The following is a 16,479-nucleotide window of genomic DNA, read 5'->3' as shown; positions in this document are numbered from 1 at the left end:
TTCAACCAGCAACACAAGAGCACACTAACAAGAAAATACCAATTGCAAAAGCCAGTAGAGGATGATCAAAACAGAGAAGAGCATCAAAGTATTAAATAACACAGAAATCTCAGCCATGACAGAACCCAGCAGCAAAACTAGTGTTCGATTATGATGCATTAGCACATCAACTTCAATAGAAACATCCTCAAAGTGCCAAGGAAATATAGCAATTATCTTACTCTTATGCAATTGTCCTTTCTATGTTAAAGGCCCAATATATCAGCACAGATATCACCTAATAAAAATTATCTTAAGTATAAACTACAACATCTGCTAAATCTACTGCTTTAAGTAATTCATACAGGAGCTACAGAAGTTGACTCTCCTCCTATCAAGTCAATTCTGCTCATTTTACATACGTATGGTTCTCAACATGCATTCCATATCTTCCCTGATGCAACCAATTCAATCACTTCTTCTTATTCTGTAATGAATACTATCATCAACAAACGTGACATTCTGTAAAACAAGTTTGGCTCTAATTAAGCCAACAGCTACAAATGTAATATACTTTTTCTATATAAAATGTTGCAAGCAATATAATAAAATATAAAAACAGTAAATTAGATATAACCAGATTTTGATAAAGAAACTAATAAGATTGCATTAAATCGAAAACGAGATGTAGAAATAAGAACAACCCAAAAGAAGATGTAGTTAAGGCTTATTCTTTTTCTTGGGATCCCTCTTTTGTATTTATCAAAAGAGTGATTTTTCTGTACTTTGATTATGACTTGTTAGACCAATTAGCTTATATTTTTTATCAAGAGATTAGACCCCATATCTTCAATTATGACTCAATGTCCGACTCGAGTAAAGAGAAAGAAGATATCCTTATATTCCATATGTTTTCTCCCACTCTTACCGATAAGCAAAGAGCCAAATCCATCTTATAATTAAGAATGAAAAGAGCTTTGTAGACATATAAAAAGAGGCCTCTTTGTACCTTATACTCATCCATGATAAAGACATCAGAATGGTTCCTGCTGTTGTGGTGATGGTTTTTAGCCCCAAAATTAAAGTCAATTAAATAAACAGTGGTCGGAACGTGGTATCGCCCACAGATACACATGAGATACGATTGCATTTAGTTTTTGAGGAAAAGAAAGAACTTTTGAATTCTGACAAACAGTTGGCAGATAAGGTTTATAACAGTGACCTGTTCCTTGCTTTGTCCACGGCCAATGTCAGGCGCGTTTGCGTAGACGCGCCTTTGCGGGGGATGTACGTGGACACAGAAAAAGAAAACCGAGAAAGACCATATTGATAACCCAAGTCATTTTGACAAACACGTACCAGGCACACTTGAGAAGCTCAGATCACCGATGGATCCTTCGTCGCGAATCGCAGCGACTCGAACAAGCGATCAAAACGAAGCAAGCGTAAAGACAGACGAGGATTCATACCTAGGGAAAACTCCGCGAAGCAGCCGACGAAAAGCCTGCTGGGAATCAAACGCCCTCATCGTCAAGCAACGTCGGCTAGCCGATACCTACTCCGCGTCCACCTCAAATGTTGCCGTCATCCCGGGGTGAAGTTTCGGAACTTGTACAGTGGCTTAAACGGGGCCTACCTTCTTCTTGGTTGGATAAAACGCGTGGGGCCCAATTAGGTCACCCACCCACGAATAAGAAGAAGAAGCTTCTCGATTAGGAAAAGTGGGTATGGGTTGTTGAAGCGTCAGCTTAAATTTAGATGGCCTGCCGAAAATGACGGAACCGTGTGTCCTACGTCTGCTATATCATCCGTCCAAGTGTGCGGTGGCGATACGAAGAATCGTCTGCGGTAACAATACCGGGGGCTGTTCTTACACAAGGAAATTGCTATAAAGGAGGCTCCCGGGCGCCCAAATTCGGTCGCAGTTATTCTCAGCTACCGAAGAAGCTTTGCGAGTTCCCTTTTTCCTCACCCAAGGTATATTTTCTTCTTTACTCGCTTTTAATTTTGGGTAAATTTTCTTTTTTTTTTCTTCTTTTTCTTTGAGTATTGTTCATGTATTCTCAGGTTTTGATATGCTGATCGTTTCTTTCCTGATATTTAACTGTTCTCGTCGACAAGATTTTTCGTTTCCTTGTAATTTCTTTCATGGATCTGGTCATCGATCTTGAAACGTCTAGATGTATCTTTGGATCGATCCCCCTGTGTATCTGTTCTACAAGATTTTTCGTTTCCTTGTAATTTCTTTTACGGATCTGGTCATCGATCTTGAAACTTCGAGACGTGTCTTTGGATCGACCCCCCTGTGCATCTGATCTATGAAACTTGGTTTATCCCTTGTTGATTTTGAGAGGTCGCTTTGTTTTCGTTCGATTTCGTGTTATTCTTACATGATGTTGGGTTGTCTGTTTGATCTATGTCGGTCTTAATCTATTTTATTCGGTCGGATGCTGATTCCTCTTTTGTGTTATATTCAGATGCAGATCTTCGTGAAAACCCTCACTGGCAAGACCATCACCCTAGAGGTTGAATCCTCCGACACCATCGACAATGTCAAGGCCAAGATCCAAGACAAGGAGGGGATCCCCCCCGACCAGCAGAGGCTCATCTTCGCTGGTAAGCAGCTCGAAGACGGCCGCACCTTGGCCGACTATAACATTCAGAAGGAGTCCACCCTCCACCTCGTGCTCCGCCTACGTGGTGGTATGCAGATCTTTGTGAAGACTCTCACCGGCAAGACCATCACCCTCGAGGTCGAGAGCTCGGACACGATCGACAACGTTAAGGCCAAGATCCAGGACAAGGAGGGCATCCCTCCGGACCAACAGAGGCTCATCTTCGCTGGTAAGCAGCTCGAAGACGGCCGCACCTTGGCCGACTATAACATTCAGAAGGAGTCCACCCTCCACCTCGTGCTCCGCCTACGTGGTGGTATGCAGATCTTTGTGAAGACTCTCACCGGCAAGACCATCACCCTCGAGGTCGAGAGCTCGGACACGATCGACAACGTTAAGGCCAAGATCCAGGACAAGGAGGGCATCCCTCCGGACCAACAGAGGCTGATCTTCGCCGGCAAGCAGCTCGAGGATGGCCGCACCTTGGCCGACTATAACATTCAGAAGGAGTCCACCCTCCACCTCGTGCTCCGCCTACGTGGTGGTATGCAGATCTTTGTGAAGACTCTCACCGGCAAGACCATCACCCTCGAGGTCGAGAGCTCGGACACGATCGACAACGTTAAGGCCAAGATCCAGGACAAGGAGGGCATCCCTCCGGACCAGCAGAGGCTGATCTTCGCCGGCAAGCAGCTCGAGGATGGCCGCACCTTGGCCGACTATAACATTCAGAAGGAGTCCACCCTTCATCTGGTGCTGAGACTCAGGGGAGGTATGCAGATCTTCGTCAAGACCCTCACTGGAAAGACCATCACCCTGGAGGTTGAGAGCTCTGACACGATCGACAACGTTAAGGCAAAGATCCAGGACAAGGAGGGTATTCCACCGGACCAGCAGAGGCTTATCTTTGCTGGCAAGCAGCTCGAGGACGGTCGCACCCTGGCCGATTACAATATTCAGAAGGAGTCCACTCTTCACCTGGTGCTCCGCCTCCGTGGTGGCCAGTGAGCTAATGCCCTGCTCATCCGCCGCCGCCGCTGCTGCATTGTCCTGGAGTCTCGAGTGATCCGTGTCTGTTGGTCTGCATTGGGTTCGAGTCTGTTCCAAGTGTTCTTATGTCGATGTTCGACTTCATGTCTCTGTGTTCGGTGTTTGTCGTCGGTTCAATAATAAACTACTGTCACGATATGCGACGCCACTTATGCTAATATGACAGGCTTCGATGCTTTCAATAATTTATGATGCAATTCATGATTGCCCATATATGGTTGTTCTCAGTTTTCTTGGTAGCAATCTTACTCGATTATGTCGGGCTTGGTAGCAATGTTCAAAACTTATAATTTGGCTCTGTGGTCAAAGTCTAACTGATCAGTATCAATTTGTCCTAGCTGTGTGCCACATTTTTCGGATCTAACTGAGGCCCTGTCTCATCACATAACATAAAAAGAACGATGAAACCTCACCTTCCTTGTTCAATCAGCTCCTCTGGCCACGTTGGCAACAAACATTCATCTCAACAAAACTTTCTGGTGAGGTGATTTCATATACCATCTTGCATTGGAGTTGCCGATTGATCTGCCTGTCTCATCAGCAGTAACATGCGCAGTGGTTGCGCGAACACGCATAAACAACAAATCATCAGTTCCGCCATCTGTGACACAGTTTGGAGGGTCATACTCCAGATCGACGACTCTGCACCGGTCATGGAAGTTCGCCATAAACACGTCCATGACAACCACAAGGCCGAAGGCTACCTACCGCCACCAAAGTCTTCTCAGAACCTTCCCTCTTCCCTTGAGCTCTATTTAATTCCCTCCTTTGCTGCCTTCCCTTCCATCCATCTCCTTCCACAAAGATGGCCATTCCGAGAGCCATAGTAGCAGTTGCAGTCATGGCAGCCATCGCTGGGCTTGCAAACGCCACGAACTTCGACGTCAGCTGGGATCTCAGCACGAACTACACACGGTGGGTTTCCGACAAGACTTTTCGCGCCGGCGACACCTTAAGTGAGTTCTCCTCCTCACCTTGTCTCCCTCTTCACTGCACGAGCCGCAGCTCGTTGATCGCTCGTCGCCCATTGCAGCGTTCAGCTACACGTCGAGCCACGACGTGGTAGAGGTCAGGAGCTCCGCCTACGCCACCTGCAACGCGACCAGTCCGGTGTCGAAGAGCGCCACGGGCAACACCCTCGTGGCTCTAGGCGCCCCCGGAAAGCGGTACTTCATTTGTGGGATCGCCGGCCACTGCAGCAGGGGCATGAAGATCGAGATCGACGTGGTAACCGCGAGCTCACCGCCTCCCGGAGCCTCTCCCTCGCCCAGCGTCTCTCCGGCTGCTCCGACACCGCCGGCTTCGTCCCCGCCCGCCCCTAGCACCGCGCCACCCAGCAGGACTCGCACGACGGCGAAGGTTGCTCTGGGAGTCGTGCTGATGGTCTTGGCCCTCTGATCACAGTTACTTTCTTTGATTAATTTCCTCTTGGATATTACTCTACAACTCGATCATGCTTTCATTCCCGAGGCATTACATTGGGTATTTGTGTTTCTTGCAATCCCAGAGAAATAAAGAAGCTTATTTTCCCTTCATTTTTACGATCCATGCCGAGTGGTGCCATTTGCATGTAGATGATGTAGTTGAATCAGAACAATGTGAAGGCAACGCTAAGGAGCATGGTTTGACCAACCTCCCTCTTCTTCGACGTGCTTGCCACTACCTTATTCTATTCTACACCGGGATGCAATCAAAAGTCAAGTCAGATATACTACGGAGGATCAACGATGAGTGGATCGAATCTAACATCCGCAGGAGTTGACCTTATCAGACAAACTATACGATGAAATCAAACTTTGATCGTCCAACGAGCAATTTCTTTGGAGGCAGATGTGTCTCTCGGAGTGCTTACTTTGATCCGATCTATAACTTGAAATAGTTCAAGTGCACCTAAGTTTCTAGCAATCATACACCACGATAGCTAAAGAGCTATGATTGAAGATTGAAGTTAGGAAAATTATTCTAATCATTTTATTAATGAAAATTTGTTGAAGTAATTAGAATAGCACTTTGATTTCCTTAAAACGTTACAAATTAATAAGCTTGATAAGTTGAAAGGAAAAACAAAGATTTTTGAGTTTTGAACGCTTAGATAAGTTTCAAAGTTAATACAATAACTTAAAAACAAAATACTCATCGGTATTGAAAGTTGAATGTACTTCTGAATTGTATTCCTTACAAAGAGAATTAGCTTTGTTTATATGATACAAAGACTAAGTATAAAGAAAATGAATATATTAAATGATATTCATATTCTTAATATAGGAATCTAGATTACTCATGAATGTAGATTACTTTCTATTTATTAAAATAGCATTCATCTTCACCATCCACCAAGAATTAGTTGATGTTTTATTCTAGTTTTTTGATCTTGTATATCGTGCTTGCTCTTAAAGCATGATAAACGAATAATCCGACTCTGATACTATTTGTTAGAAGGATTAGTAGGTTACGGAGTCATACAATATAGATGAGTTGGCAAAAAAAAAAAGCTAAAACAAACACAAGTGATTTAACATAATTAGGATTAGACACAAATGACATTCATACGTCTACTAAGAGAAGAAAAAATCTAATAAAAACCTTGAACCGTATAGCGACAAGGGAGTCATGATGACTTCCCCAAAGAAAATCCAAAAAATTATCCAAATATAACAAAATAAAAAAATATAGTAGTACTCTTGTTGACCAAAGTTGACATGTTGACCGATCAACTTTGTCTTCTCTGCGGTTGCTGCCAAGAGCACGGTGGCTGACCAGCGACGAAGCTCGACGATCGGATGTCAAAGACAAGGAGGATAAGAAGCTTTGGTCGGATTCGGGTAGAGAAGTGGGACTTCACATAGCCTTTTCACGTCTTCTTCCTTCGTCACATCTTCTCCTCTCTATCTTCTGTCGTTCCTCCAAAGCTCCATTTATACGAGCGAGGGAAGGCGGAGGGCTCACTGCAGCATCGCGGGCGACGGCACGTAGGTTGAATCGGTTCTGTGAAGAGCAGCCCGTCCGATTGACCGAGCATGACGGATCGGTCCCACTCCACCAAAATTTGAAAGCTTGACTGGTAGCTCAGTCTACCGATGGGGAATCCAAACTATTTGAGTACCCCGAAGGAGCTTTTGTAGGTTACTTGATGAGATTAAAAGTGGTGTTCTGGAAGAGATCAAAAGAAAAAAGATGATGTCTTCCCCTTACCGAACATCTTTTTGATAGGTTCTTTTAGGAAAGTTCGATAGAGGTCCATCTTGTATTGCATATCATAGAGCATCCTCTTTCTTCGTATCTCATCATTTCTCATATCATAGACCATACTTTCCCATACTCTCTTAAGATTATTCTCAAAAGTCCATGATCTTAATAAACTAAATTCAATAGAACCTCAATATCCCATCAAAGTGATGAATTAAACACTCGTCTAAGAATTCATGTGGATGTCCAGTGTACCAGACAAATTTGTCTGACAGTAGCCTGGACAAGGGGTCATTTCTCCGGCTAACGTTCCTGCATAGTGTTACATTTTCACGTTGTTACCTGCCACCGAGTTCATCAAATGACTGGATTCATGGATTATGACCGGAGCAATATGGATTAGAGTTCCAATTTAGAGGCCCTGTCGAGTCGGAAATAACTCTTGGTGTTGTGGGGGTGACGAAGAAGCAGCCTTTGAACGGTGGTTAAGCTTTACTGTGGCTTCGTTGGTGAACACCCAACGTGATGATCTACCTGCACTTCCTGCGTCGTATTTAACGCCGTGCGAGTGGCCGAGAGGTGCACTGTGAGCCAGGATACAGCACTCGAAGAAGCGATCGAGATGGCGAGCCAGGAACAGAAGACTGCCTGCGTCACCGGCGGCAATGGGTTCATCGCGTCGACGCTCGTCAAGCAGTTGCTGGAGAAGGGCTACGCTGTCAACGTCACCGTCAGGGATCCAGGTTTCGTCTATGGTGACCACAGCATCCGACATGGCCGCCCCAGTGTGTGACCGTTTGTCTTGTTGGTGCAGAGAATGCGTCCAAGGTTTGTCGCCTGAAGCAGCTGCGGAGTCTCGGCAGGTTGACCATTTTCCGAGCGGATCTGTCGGAGGAGGGCAGCTTCGATGCGGCGGTGAGCGGCTGCCACTACGTCTTCCTCGTCGCAGCTCCGGTGAACATGGCGGCCGAGGACGCTGAGGTCGGCCCTCAACCACTCGATCACGAGACTGCTGCGTGTCTTTTTGCTGCTCATCAGTTCTTTATCTCTTCTTCTGATTTCGATGACAGAATGAGCTGATCAAACCGGCGATCCAAGGAACCCTGAACTTGTTGAGATCGTGCGTCAAGGCCAAGACGGTCGAGCGCGTCGTCCTGACGTCGTCGGCGGCCAGCGTCTCCATCAACGAGCTCAAAGGAACTGGTATGGTGTTGGATGAGGAGGCCTGGTCGGACCTCACATACTTAACGTCCAAGAAACCCCCTAGTTGGGTAAGCCATCGCGAGTTGCACGAACCTTGCTCGTTCTCAACTCACGGTAACAAGCAGCAGCACCACCGTGCAGGGATATGCGGTCTCCAAGGTGCTGGCGGAGAAGGAAGCATCCAAGTTTGCACTAGAGAACGGCATAGATCTCGTGACGATGATCCCAGCCCTGACGATCGGCCCTGCGCTGGGGGCAGAGGTTAATCTGAGCTTAATGCTCGGCGTGTCTTTGCTATCAGGTAAGGAAGAGCGAAGTGGAAGAGACGGTGAATCGAAGAAACTGATATGAGAACTCGGCCTTAATTTTGGTGTCCACAGGCAACGAAGAGCTGATCGATGGCTTCAGAATCATGCAAACCCTCTCCGGTTCCATCTCGTTCACCCACGTCGAGGACATTTGCAGGGCTCACATCTTTGTTGCGGAGACCGAATCGGCTTCCGGCCGCTACATCTGCTGCTCCATCAACACGAGTCTCCCGGAGCTTGCCAAGTTCCTCTCAGAACGATACCCTCGGTACAACGTCCCTACAGAGTAAGCAAAACTCTGCTGCAGTTACTGCAATCAAAAGCATATTCTTGAAATCCAATTGCTAACTCACGAAATCAATCGCAGCTTCTCTGACTTGCCCGAGAAGCCCAAGCTGATGCTGTCTTCGGAGAAGCTCATCAAAGCTGGTTTTGAGTTCAAGTACAAGCAACTGGAAGACATCTACGACGATACTGTTCAGTTTGCAGAGGCTGTAGGACTGCTGCAGCCGAAGTCGAAAGGTTCTCATCATCAAACCACAACTGGGAAGGGAGCATGAGAGGTTTGCGTAGTACCTCGAGAGGCATCTTTCTTTAGGGTACTCAAATAAAAGCCATGCTTGCTATGGTAGATGTGGTTTTTCCCTCCGAACCAGGCAGTGTTTGTCTTCTTCCATTGCCATGTTCTCGAGATGAACCTCGGCGGTGAGAATACCGTAAGCAGCAAGGCATGTTGTTGTCACTCCTATTATGCTATACAGTGAAGCTTGCCTGAAATTTCAATTTCAATTAATTAACGAGCATACTACTACCCGATTAATGGATAAGATTAAAATTGACTTATAAAGGTCTGAGTATTATATTACTATTAATTTTAGTCTAAATATTTTGATTAGTGATTTAGATAGACTAACTAACTTAAACCTTCAAATCTAAGTTTTTTTCAAAATTTTTTTTTTTGTTTGCGCTTTTCTCTCATTTTCGTATGAATTGAATCATATGATAAACATGTCCATTAGATCGGATATCGGTTATAATATTCTTTTACCATGTTATAGTGTTTTCTTGTAACTCGATACAAAAACACTATAAACAAATTATTTAGATTTATTGCTATACCTAATATAAGAACCATAAGTATTTTTCTAATAATTTTTCAACTATAGTGTTTCGTAATATGATTATAGTATTTTTTAAAATATGTCAAAAACACCTTAACAATTTATCCATGTATATATATATATATAATATATATATATATATCCACAATATTTGGAGGGTTAATATGGAAATTATCGATGTATATCTACCGCTGCACTCTGCCTTCGACCTCTCAAATCTCCCAATTTTGAAGCGGAAGCATGAAGCGGGGGTACGACGAAACCCCCTCCACTTCCTTCGGCCCGCCTAAATCCAAGCTCAGACTCGATTCCTACGGTAGTCCCACGCAAGATTTGACTTGCCCCCTTGTGTTTCCCCCGCCCGATTGTATTCGCCGTCATCCGCCCCGGAAATTAGGGTTCTTGATTGGGTTTTGGACACTCGTTTTACAGGTGAATCCCGTGCTGTGGAGGATAAGAGCTTCGAGAATGCCCGAAGAGTGGCGGATCATTACAGTGCGAGGTCAAATCAGACGCTGGAGGAGCGCGAGGCGAGCCCCATCATCCAGTTGAAGAAGCTTAACAATTGGGTGCGCTGTGACTTGCTTTTGCCATTTTTTCACATCTATCTGGTGGAACGCTGTCGCGGTCGTTTCCTTGTGGTTGATGGTGTTCTTGTTCCACATTCGTCTTTGGTCCATTGGATTAGGATTGGGCTTTAGGGTTGTTTCTATCACTCTTCTGAATGTACGTATCTTAGCATCTGGATTTGATTGGTTGATGCTCTTGTTCATCGACCAGCAGATTGCTGATTTGATACTGGTTGTCGAAGAAGGAATGCATTTTCTTAGAAAGTAATATTTCTACTTAGAAGTCATGTTTTTAGCATCTTCTCGGGGCCAACATTGTGTTAAATTGATTATAAGGCAAATGATGTTTTTGAGCATTTGTTCTGATGGGCGGTTCAGTTATGATAATATCTTCTTGGCAGCTGCCTTTTCCTGATTGACTTCTTCATGTTGATCCTCAATATTATTGTTTGTCTCCCGTGACTGATATTTTTTGTCCATATTTGTTGCACAGATTAAAAGTGTCCTCATTCAGCTGTATGCTCGCCCAAAAGATGCTGTTCTTGATATTGCTTGTGGGAAGGTTAGTAGCATGAATGTTTGGGACAGTTACTGTATCTATACCATGCTACCTATCAGTAGTCCACAAATGCTCCGCTTGTTCACATTTTGTGTATTCACTATTTATCCGGCTTATTGCTGGTTGCTCAGCTTCTTTGGGTGTTGCTGTCATGCTAACTATTCAATGTTCTGTATCCTAGTTCATGTTAACCTTTGTTGCCCTTTTAGGGTGGTGACTTGATCAAATGGGACAAAGCAAGAATTGGATATTACGTGGGGGTGGATATAGCAGAGGGCTCTGTAAGTGCCTCCATATTGATTTCATGATAATAATTCGATAATAATTCTCCATGCTTCATTGGTACAATATCCTATTCTCTAAGGTAATGAGTTATCTTATACTGTAGTTCCTCAGGTATTCTACAGAAAATATGCATCTTAATACTCATGCCATTTGCATCCAAGTTCTTTTACAGCAGTTGAAAATGAATTGCTGATTAAAATGTTAATTGTCATTCTGTGTTCAAAGAATATAATTTGGTGCTTGCTTGAGAGGGGGATTGTGCAAGGACACAGGAGAGGATAAAGATTTGAGATGATATCTTATTGGAAGAATCATGCCTCGGTTGTATTTGTCCAGACTTTAACTTTTGAATCCCAATTGAGAATCAGCTCCGCTAGTCTATTTTGTTCAGACTCAGACATTTAAGTCCCAATTGATGATCAGCACCATTTATCATGGCTTCTTTCTTGCCATGTCGCTCACTGAGGAAATGGCACCACATAAACTGGAAGACATGCCTCCCAATGTTCCTTCTTGTCATTCCTAAATAAATTTTTCATTCTCCACTCCCTTTATCATTCATTATCTTTTGTCTAAAATGACTTACCTTGCTGTTATGGCATGTTTATTGTCTTCTTTAGACATGTCTGAACCATGTATACGATATTTTTTTCAATTGTTGGATAGTGCTACCCTTAAATTTCCATAGGCCAGCCATCTTTTTGCAGTCATGCGCAACAGAAACCATACGACATATGCGATGCCGTTTAGCTCTTGCATATTTTGGTTAAGTTTCAGATAATAATATTTTTAATATTTCTCTGAGATGCATACAGATACGAGACTGTCAGACTCGATATAATGGAGATTTAGACCAGCAACAACGCAGGAAGAAGTTCAGTTTCCCTGCACGCCTAATTTGTGCTGATTGTTATGAGGTAATGAAGTTTCTACCCTCATCATTAGTTGAAGTATGAAAGCTTGAGATAAGGTGCTTTCTCTCCTTTTATTTTGGCATCTGACTAGTAGGATGGAGGTTAGATTAATTTTTGGTTTTCTAGTGAATTATCTTCTATATGATTTTCTTGTGATGCGGCTGCTGCATAAGTATTTTTTTGACAAAAAGGGTCATGTATTACTGAACTTCAGAGACATCCAGTAGATATCCTCATTCCCCAAAATAAGATACACTGTGAACCCAACTAAGGCTGGCCTCCCTATGTGTTACAGTTATAGGTTCTGTCAATTTATCTGAACCCCACAACATTCACCCTGTTGGCAAGATGTCTAATAACACAAATTACGGCTTAAGAGTCCATGGAGTCCCTTGTACACCATTTACACTGTTATTTATATCTAAAGCATCCGACTGGACTTCGATACTCTCAAGCCGGAGTTGATGAGCCTTCTTCATTCCTTCTAACAGTGTTTGAAACTGAGCCATCTACTATTGCATCAGTATATTACCAGTACTTCGTTCTCTTATACTAGCAGTTGCTTGCAAAATTTATCAAGCTTGGATTATTTTTTGTCTGGTACTCATATGTTATATATTGATTCTATATATACTATGGGCTTCTAATGTATAATATTCAGAACTAGTACTTCATGATGCCCAGCTGTGACTTTTGTTGTCTTCTTGATTTCAGGTTCGCTTAGACAAGTATTTGTGTGATGATGCACCATTTGATATTTGCAGCTGCCAGGTGACTAGTTTGATGCATTTAGAGCTGCATGAGTTTTCTTCAAGAAATCTGGACTATAGTCTTATAGATATTTCAATATTTCTGATTTTAACCAATTGTGCTATGAGTTATTTGTAGCATATTACTCATAACAGAAAGTAAACTTGAAACTTCCTATGTGAGAATAAGTTGCTTAGATGATTATTAAATGGTTTTATGAACTATGTCAGTTTGCTTTACACTACTCATGGTCAACTGAAGCACGTGCAAGGAAAGCATTGGCGAATGTATCTGCATTGCTTCGGCCTGGAGGAACTTTTATTGGGACAATGCCTGATGCAAATGTGATTATCAAAAGGCTCAGGGAAGGTATTCAGATTTTAGCACCTTATTTCAATTTGTTTGGAAATTCCTAATTTTTCATGTTACTTCGTTATTTGTAATGTTTCTATAGCAGAGTAGTTTTACTTATTTCATTTTGTTCTGCTGTAATGGTGAATAAGATTTTGTTGGAAATGCTAATGAGACCTGCTTGGCTGATGCTTGAACTTAGTTTTTTCAACTGTTTTGGCTAAAAGAATACTTATTAATCAACTAATGTAATACCTTCTGAAAATTTATTCTAATCAGTCCCTCTTCGTTTAAGATATGAAAGAAGTTTTTTATTGAATTCATTTGGAATAGGAATTTGATTAATCTGTAATATTTGCATCGAGAAGATTCATATATAGTAATGTGAGTTACAACTTTTATCTATGGGGAAGGATATGTAATGGGATCATTAAGCATTTGGATGGTGCTATGCAGCCTGCTCATGTGTCGACGTGTACAACTAAGTTCATTCTGAAAGAAAATTTTGAAGACACACTTCCCTTCTTTCATTTATCACAAATTAATTTCATCTTATAACCATTACAGAAGCAAATATGTAGAGTGTTTTAACAAATTAACTGTCTTCTTGAAGTACAAGATCATTTGGTATATATATATATATATATATATATATATATATATATATACACACACACATATATATATGCATGTATATATATGTATATCTGTATATATATATATATATATATATACATATATATACATGTATGTATATATACACCCAAAAAGATGTTGGAGGTTGCACATAAGAGAGCACAGATGCCATTCTAATTTCACATTATGGCTTTTTTATGTTTCTCTTCTGTCCTTGTGTCCATAGTAGTAAATCATATATGGTATAACTTTCTTGGATCTTCCATTTATGGTTTATCTCTTGCTTTGCAATCAGCTGAAGGATTAGAATTTGGGAACAGTGTTTATTGGATATGCTTTGATGAAGAATATTCTTCCAAGGTTAGCTAGCTCTTACTCTTTATCTCCAATCCTTTATTGATTGCTTTTCTAATATTCAGTTATTCATTAAGTATATTATCTTTTAACAAGTGTTAGTAGTAACAATTGAACACTTTGACATGGCTCAGAAATTCAAACCATCTTGCCCATTTGGAGTCAAGTACAAGTTCCATTTAGAGGTAAGGAAAAGGCCAGGATTTTCTCTATGTTCTACCCCACTTTCAGTAAATTCTTTGTTTATGGCTTTCTGCTACATTGTGCATCTGTAGTTGACAACCAAACCAAGCATCTAACTCTAAAGTCCTTTGACTGTGTTATAAGGCATTATGTTATCTTCTGTTATTATTATGCAATGACACCTTTGTTTAGAAGTGCTTCTATGAGTTCTGTTTCTCTGAAATTATAAACTTGGATTGAATTAGTTTGACTTCTTTTGCAACTAATTGTTTTATGACTAATAGGTTTCACCTTTCAGTTAATTCTTTTGAGTCATTGGTGTATATAAAAGCACAACCAAATGTTGGCATATTACTCTAGTTCAGTTAAATAATGCGATTTAAGATGTATGGTCAAGCCATCTTAAAAAAACGTATGGTCAAGCTGTGCTATTAGTTATTTTCAGACTTTCTGTTCATTTGATGTTTCAGTTTGCAAGCTTTTGCTGCAAATTGCTCATGTACCTGACTGAATTAAGTGCCATGCAGGATGCTGTTGATTGTCCTGAGTGGATTGTTCCATTTCATGTCTTCAAGTGCCTAGCAGAAGAGGTACTGGTTGAAACTCCTTTCAGAACTTGGTTTTCTGTTGGATAATATACTCTGTTGAGTTTATTTAATGTATGTCATATGATCCAGTTAATTTGTTTTTGCAATTTGTTTCTGGTCATGATTAAATTGGCAATGACTTCTATTTCTATGACTTCGATTATTTCGGAATAGGAGTCACTAGTGCATTTTGTTTAATGTTTGTTTGCATATGCCAAATTTACATCATTTATATGCGTATTAAGTTGTCAGCATTTAACAAAAAGTAACCTGTGAACATGTGCTGTATATTTGACATATCTATTTTAATTTGGCCTGTGAACATGTACTGTATATTTGACATATCCTCATCCTGAAGTTACACCTACCACATAGGTCTTGTTAATTTAACCTGATAATACCGTAGTTGATTACTTCATTTTTGTTAGTTACATAAAATGACTCATCTATTTTGTAACTTGTTCTACATGGCACCTTTTGTTTATGTGTAACCAACCTAGACTTTCCGCAAGAAATATTCCCCCTTGTTTTATGTTGATGAATGAGCGAAGTGGGACCACGGTGGCAAGGACCAGCGAGCAGGTGAGATTATGGCTCCATTTGCATGCATGTCTGCACAATCAGTCCATAATTTTTCTTTCCATGTCTAAAGTACAATGTAAAATTATGTCTTTAAAATTCATTATTCAGCTATTTTTTGGTTCTCAACCGACGAGTGCTGACAATGTTTTGTTCAACCATGTTTGTCTTGTTGTGTTAACATCTGTTTTTGGACATTCATGATCTTCTATGACACCACCTATAACAAACATAGTTTTGTTCTTTGCAACTGATTCTCAAATTCTTTAGTTTCTTTTTGTTGCACAGTATGATCTGGAGCTCATTTTTGTGAAAAACTCACATGAGTTTGTTAATGAGTTTTTAAAAAAGCCTGAGTTTGTTGACCTCATGCGAAGACTCGGTGCTCTAGGCGATGGAAATCAGGATCAAAGTAAGATCTTTTATTCTATGAACTTATTAGACCTCATGCTGATGTCCCTTTCCTAAACATTGAAACATGCAGGCACATTATCTCAGGACGAGTGGGATGTGGCGTACCTCTACTTGGCGTTTGTGTTGAGAAAGGTAACCAACAATGTTTACTTTTGGTTCGAATTGGATCACATTATTAGGGTGATTCTTTTGCAGAGAGGTCAGCCAAGTTCAAGTCGGAGGAACAGCAACATCAATAAAGGGAAAATGCACATATCAGAGGATGACATTGAGTTCATCAGTAGCTGAGTTTTCTTTTGTTTTGGTTAAGATGGTGCTCCAGTCCGCGCTATCATACAAAGAGCGTTGGGGTCTACATGACAGTACTCATGGAGCTAACAAATAATAAAGCAAGCAGGATAAGATTTATACAAATGGGTTTGGCTAAAATCTGTTTCCTAGTGCAAGTTAGATAAATTGATGAAAATTTCTTTCTGGTGTACTAGCAGACTGATTACTTGTTTATTTTTTGTTACAAAGAAAAAATTAGCATCTTACTTGTTCCAATGACTGATTGTACCAGAGTTTGCTAACAGTTGGATCTGTCTTCTTAAATTGCAGTAGCTCCTCAAGTAGATAGATCTTCACTTGTCTACTTGCAAAGGATGATCATGAAGCTCTTGTGAGTTAAGGAAATATATTTTGTTGGCATCTTCCATTTTTCCTTCTTTGCAGCAAGCTCTTGTGATAGGACCGAACACAACCTACAATGATCACAAGGTCTGCATCTGGTCCTTTTTCATCTAATTTGATCAATCATTTTGATTGACAACCTGTCTAAGTGCCCCACATCAATT

The 16,479-nt window shown here is 41.4% G+C and overlaps 4 protein-coding genes across 4 annotated transcripts; all 4 read left to right on the top strand.

Moving 5' to 3' along the window:
- Positions 1-1,825: 1,825 nt before the first annotated feature.
- LOC135645924 (polyubiquitin) lies at positions 1,826-3,802 on the top strand. Its single transcript, XM_065164828.1, has 2 exons — positions 1,826-1,956; positions 2,457-3,802. Exon 2 carries the CDS (start codon positions 2,457-2,459, stop codon positions 3,600-3,602), a length of 1,146 nt encoding a protein of 381 aa, XP_065020900.1. The 5' UTR covers positions 1,826-1,956; the 3' UTR covers positions 3,603-3,802.
- Positions 3,803-4,370: 568 nt separating this feature from the next.
- Positions 4,371-5,179, top strand: LOC135645925 (uclacyanin 1-like). Its single transcript, XM_065164829.1, has 2 exons — positions 4,371-4,600; positions 4,678-5,179. The coding sequence occupies exons 1-2, from the start codon at positions 4,450-4,452 to the stop codon at positions 5,040-5,042; spliced, it is 516 nt and encodes a 171-aa protein (XP_065020901.1). The 5' UTR covers positions 4,371-4,449; the 3' UTR covers positions 5,043-5,179.
- Positions 5,180-7,384: 2,205 nt separating this feature from the next.
- On the top strand, positions 7,385-9,130 carry LOC135646266 (anthocyanidin reductase ((2S)-flavan-3-ol-forming)-like). Its single transcript, XM_065165622.1, has 6 exons — positions 7,385-7,573; positions 7,645-7,811; positions 7,901-8,101; positions 8,175-8,334; positions 8,414-8,627; positions 8,709-9,130. Exons 1-6 carry the CDS (start codon positions 7,453-7,455, stop codon positions 8,899-8,901), a joined length of 1,056 nt encoding a protein of 351 aa, XP_065021694.1. The 5' UTR covers positions 7,385-7,452; the 3' UTR covers positions 8,902-9,130.
- A 494-nt stretch (positions 9,131-9,624) lies between these two features.
- LOC135644415 (mRNA cap guanine-N7 methyltransferase 1-like) lies at positions 9,625-16,237 on the top strand. The gene is made up of 13 exons (XM_065161960.1): positions 9,625-9,778; positions 9,895-10,031; positions 10,525-10,593; positions 10,800-10,871; positions 11,691-11,792; positions 12,504-12,560; positions 12,770-12,908; positions 13,822-13,886; positions 14,015-14,065; positions 14,591-14,653; positions 15,518-15,641; positions 15,714-15,775; positions 15,839-16,237. The coding sequence occupies exons 1-13, from the start codon at positions 9,703-9,705 to the stop codon at positions 15,929-15,931; spliced, it is 1,110 nt and encodes a 369-aa protein (XP_065018032.1). The 5' UTR covers positions 9,625-9,702; the 3' UTR covers positions 15,932-16,237.
- The last annotated feature ends 242 nt before the right edge of the window (positions 16,238-16,479 follow it).

Source organism: Musa acuminata, chromosome BXJ3-8 (assembly GCF_036884655.1).
Source record: "Musa acuminata AAA Group cultivar baxijiao chromosome BXJ3-8, Cavendish_Baxijiao_AAA, whole genome shotgun sequence".
NCBI classification, from domain to species: domain Eukaryota; kingdom Viridiplantae; phylum Streptophyta; class Magnoliopsida; order Zingiberales; family Musaceae; genus Musa; species Musa acuminata.
This window is presented reverse-complemented; position numbering and strand designations above follow the sequence as displayed.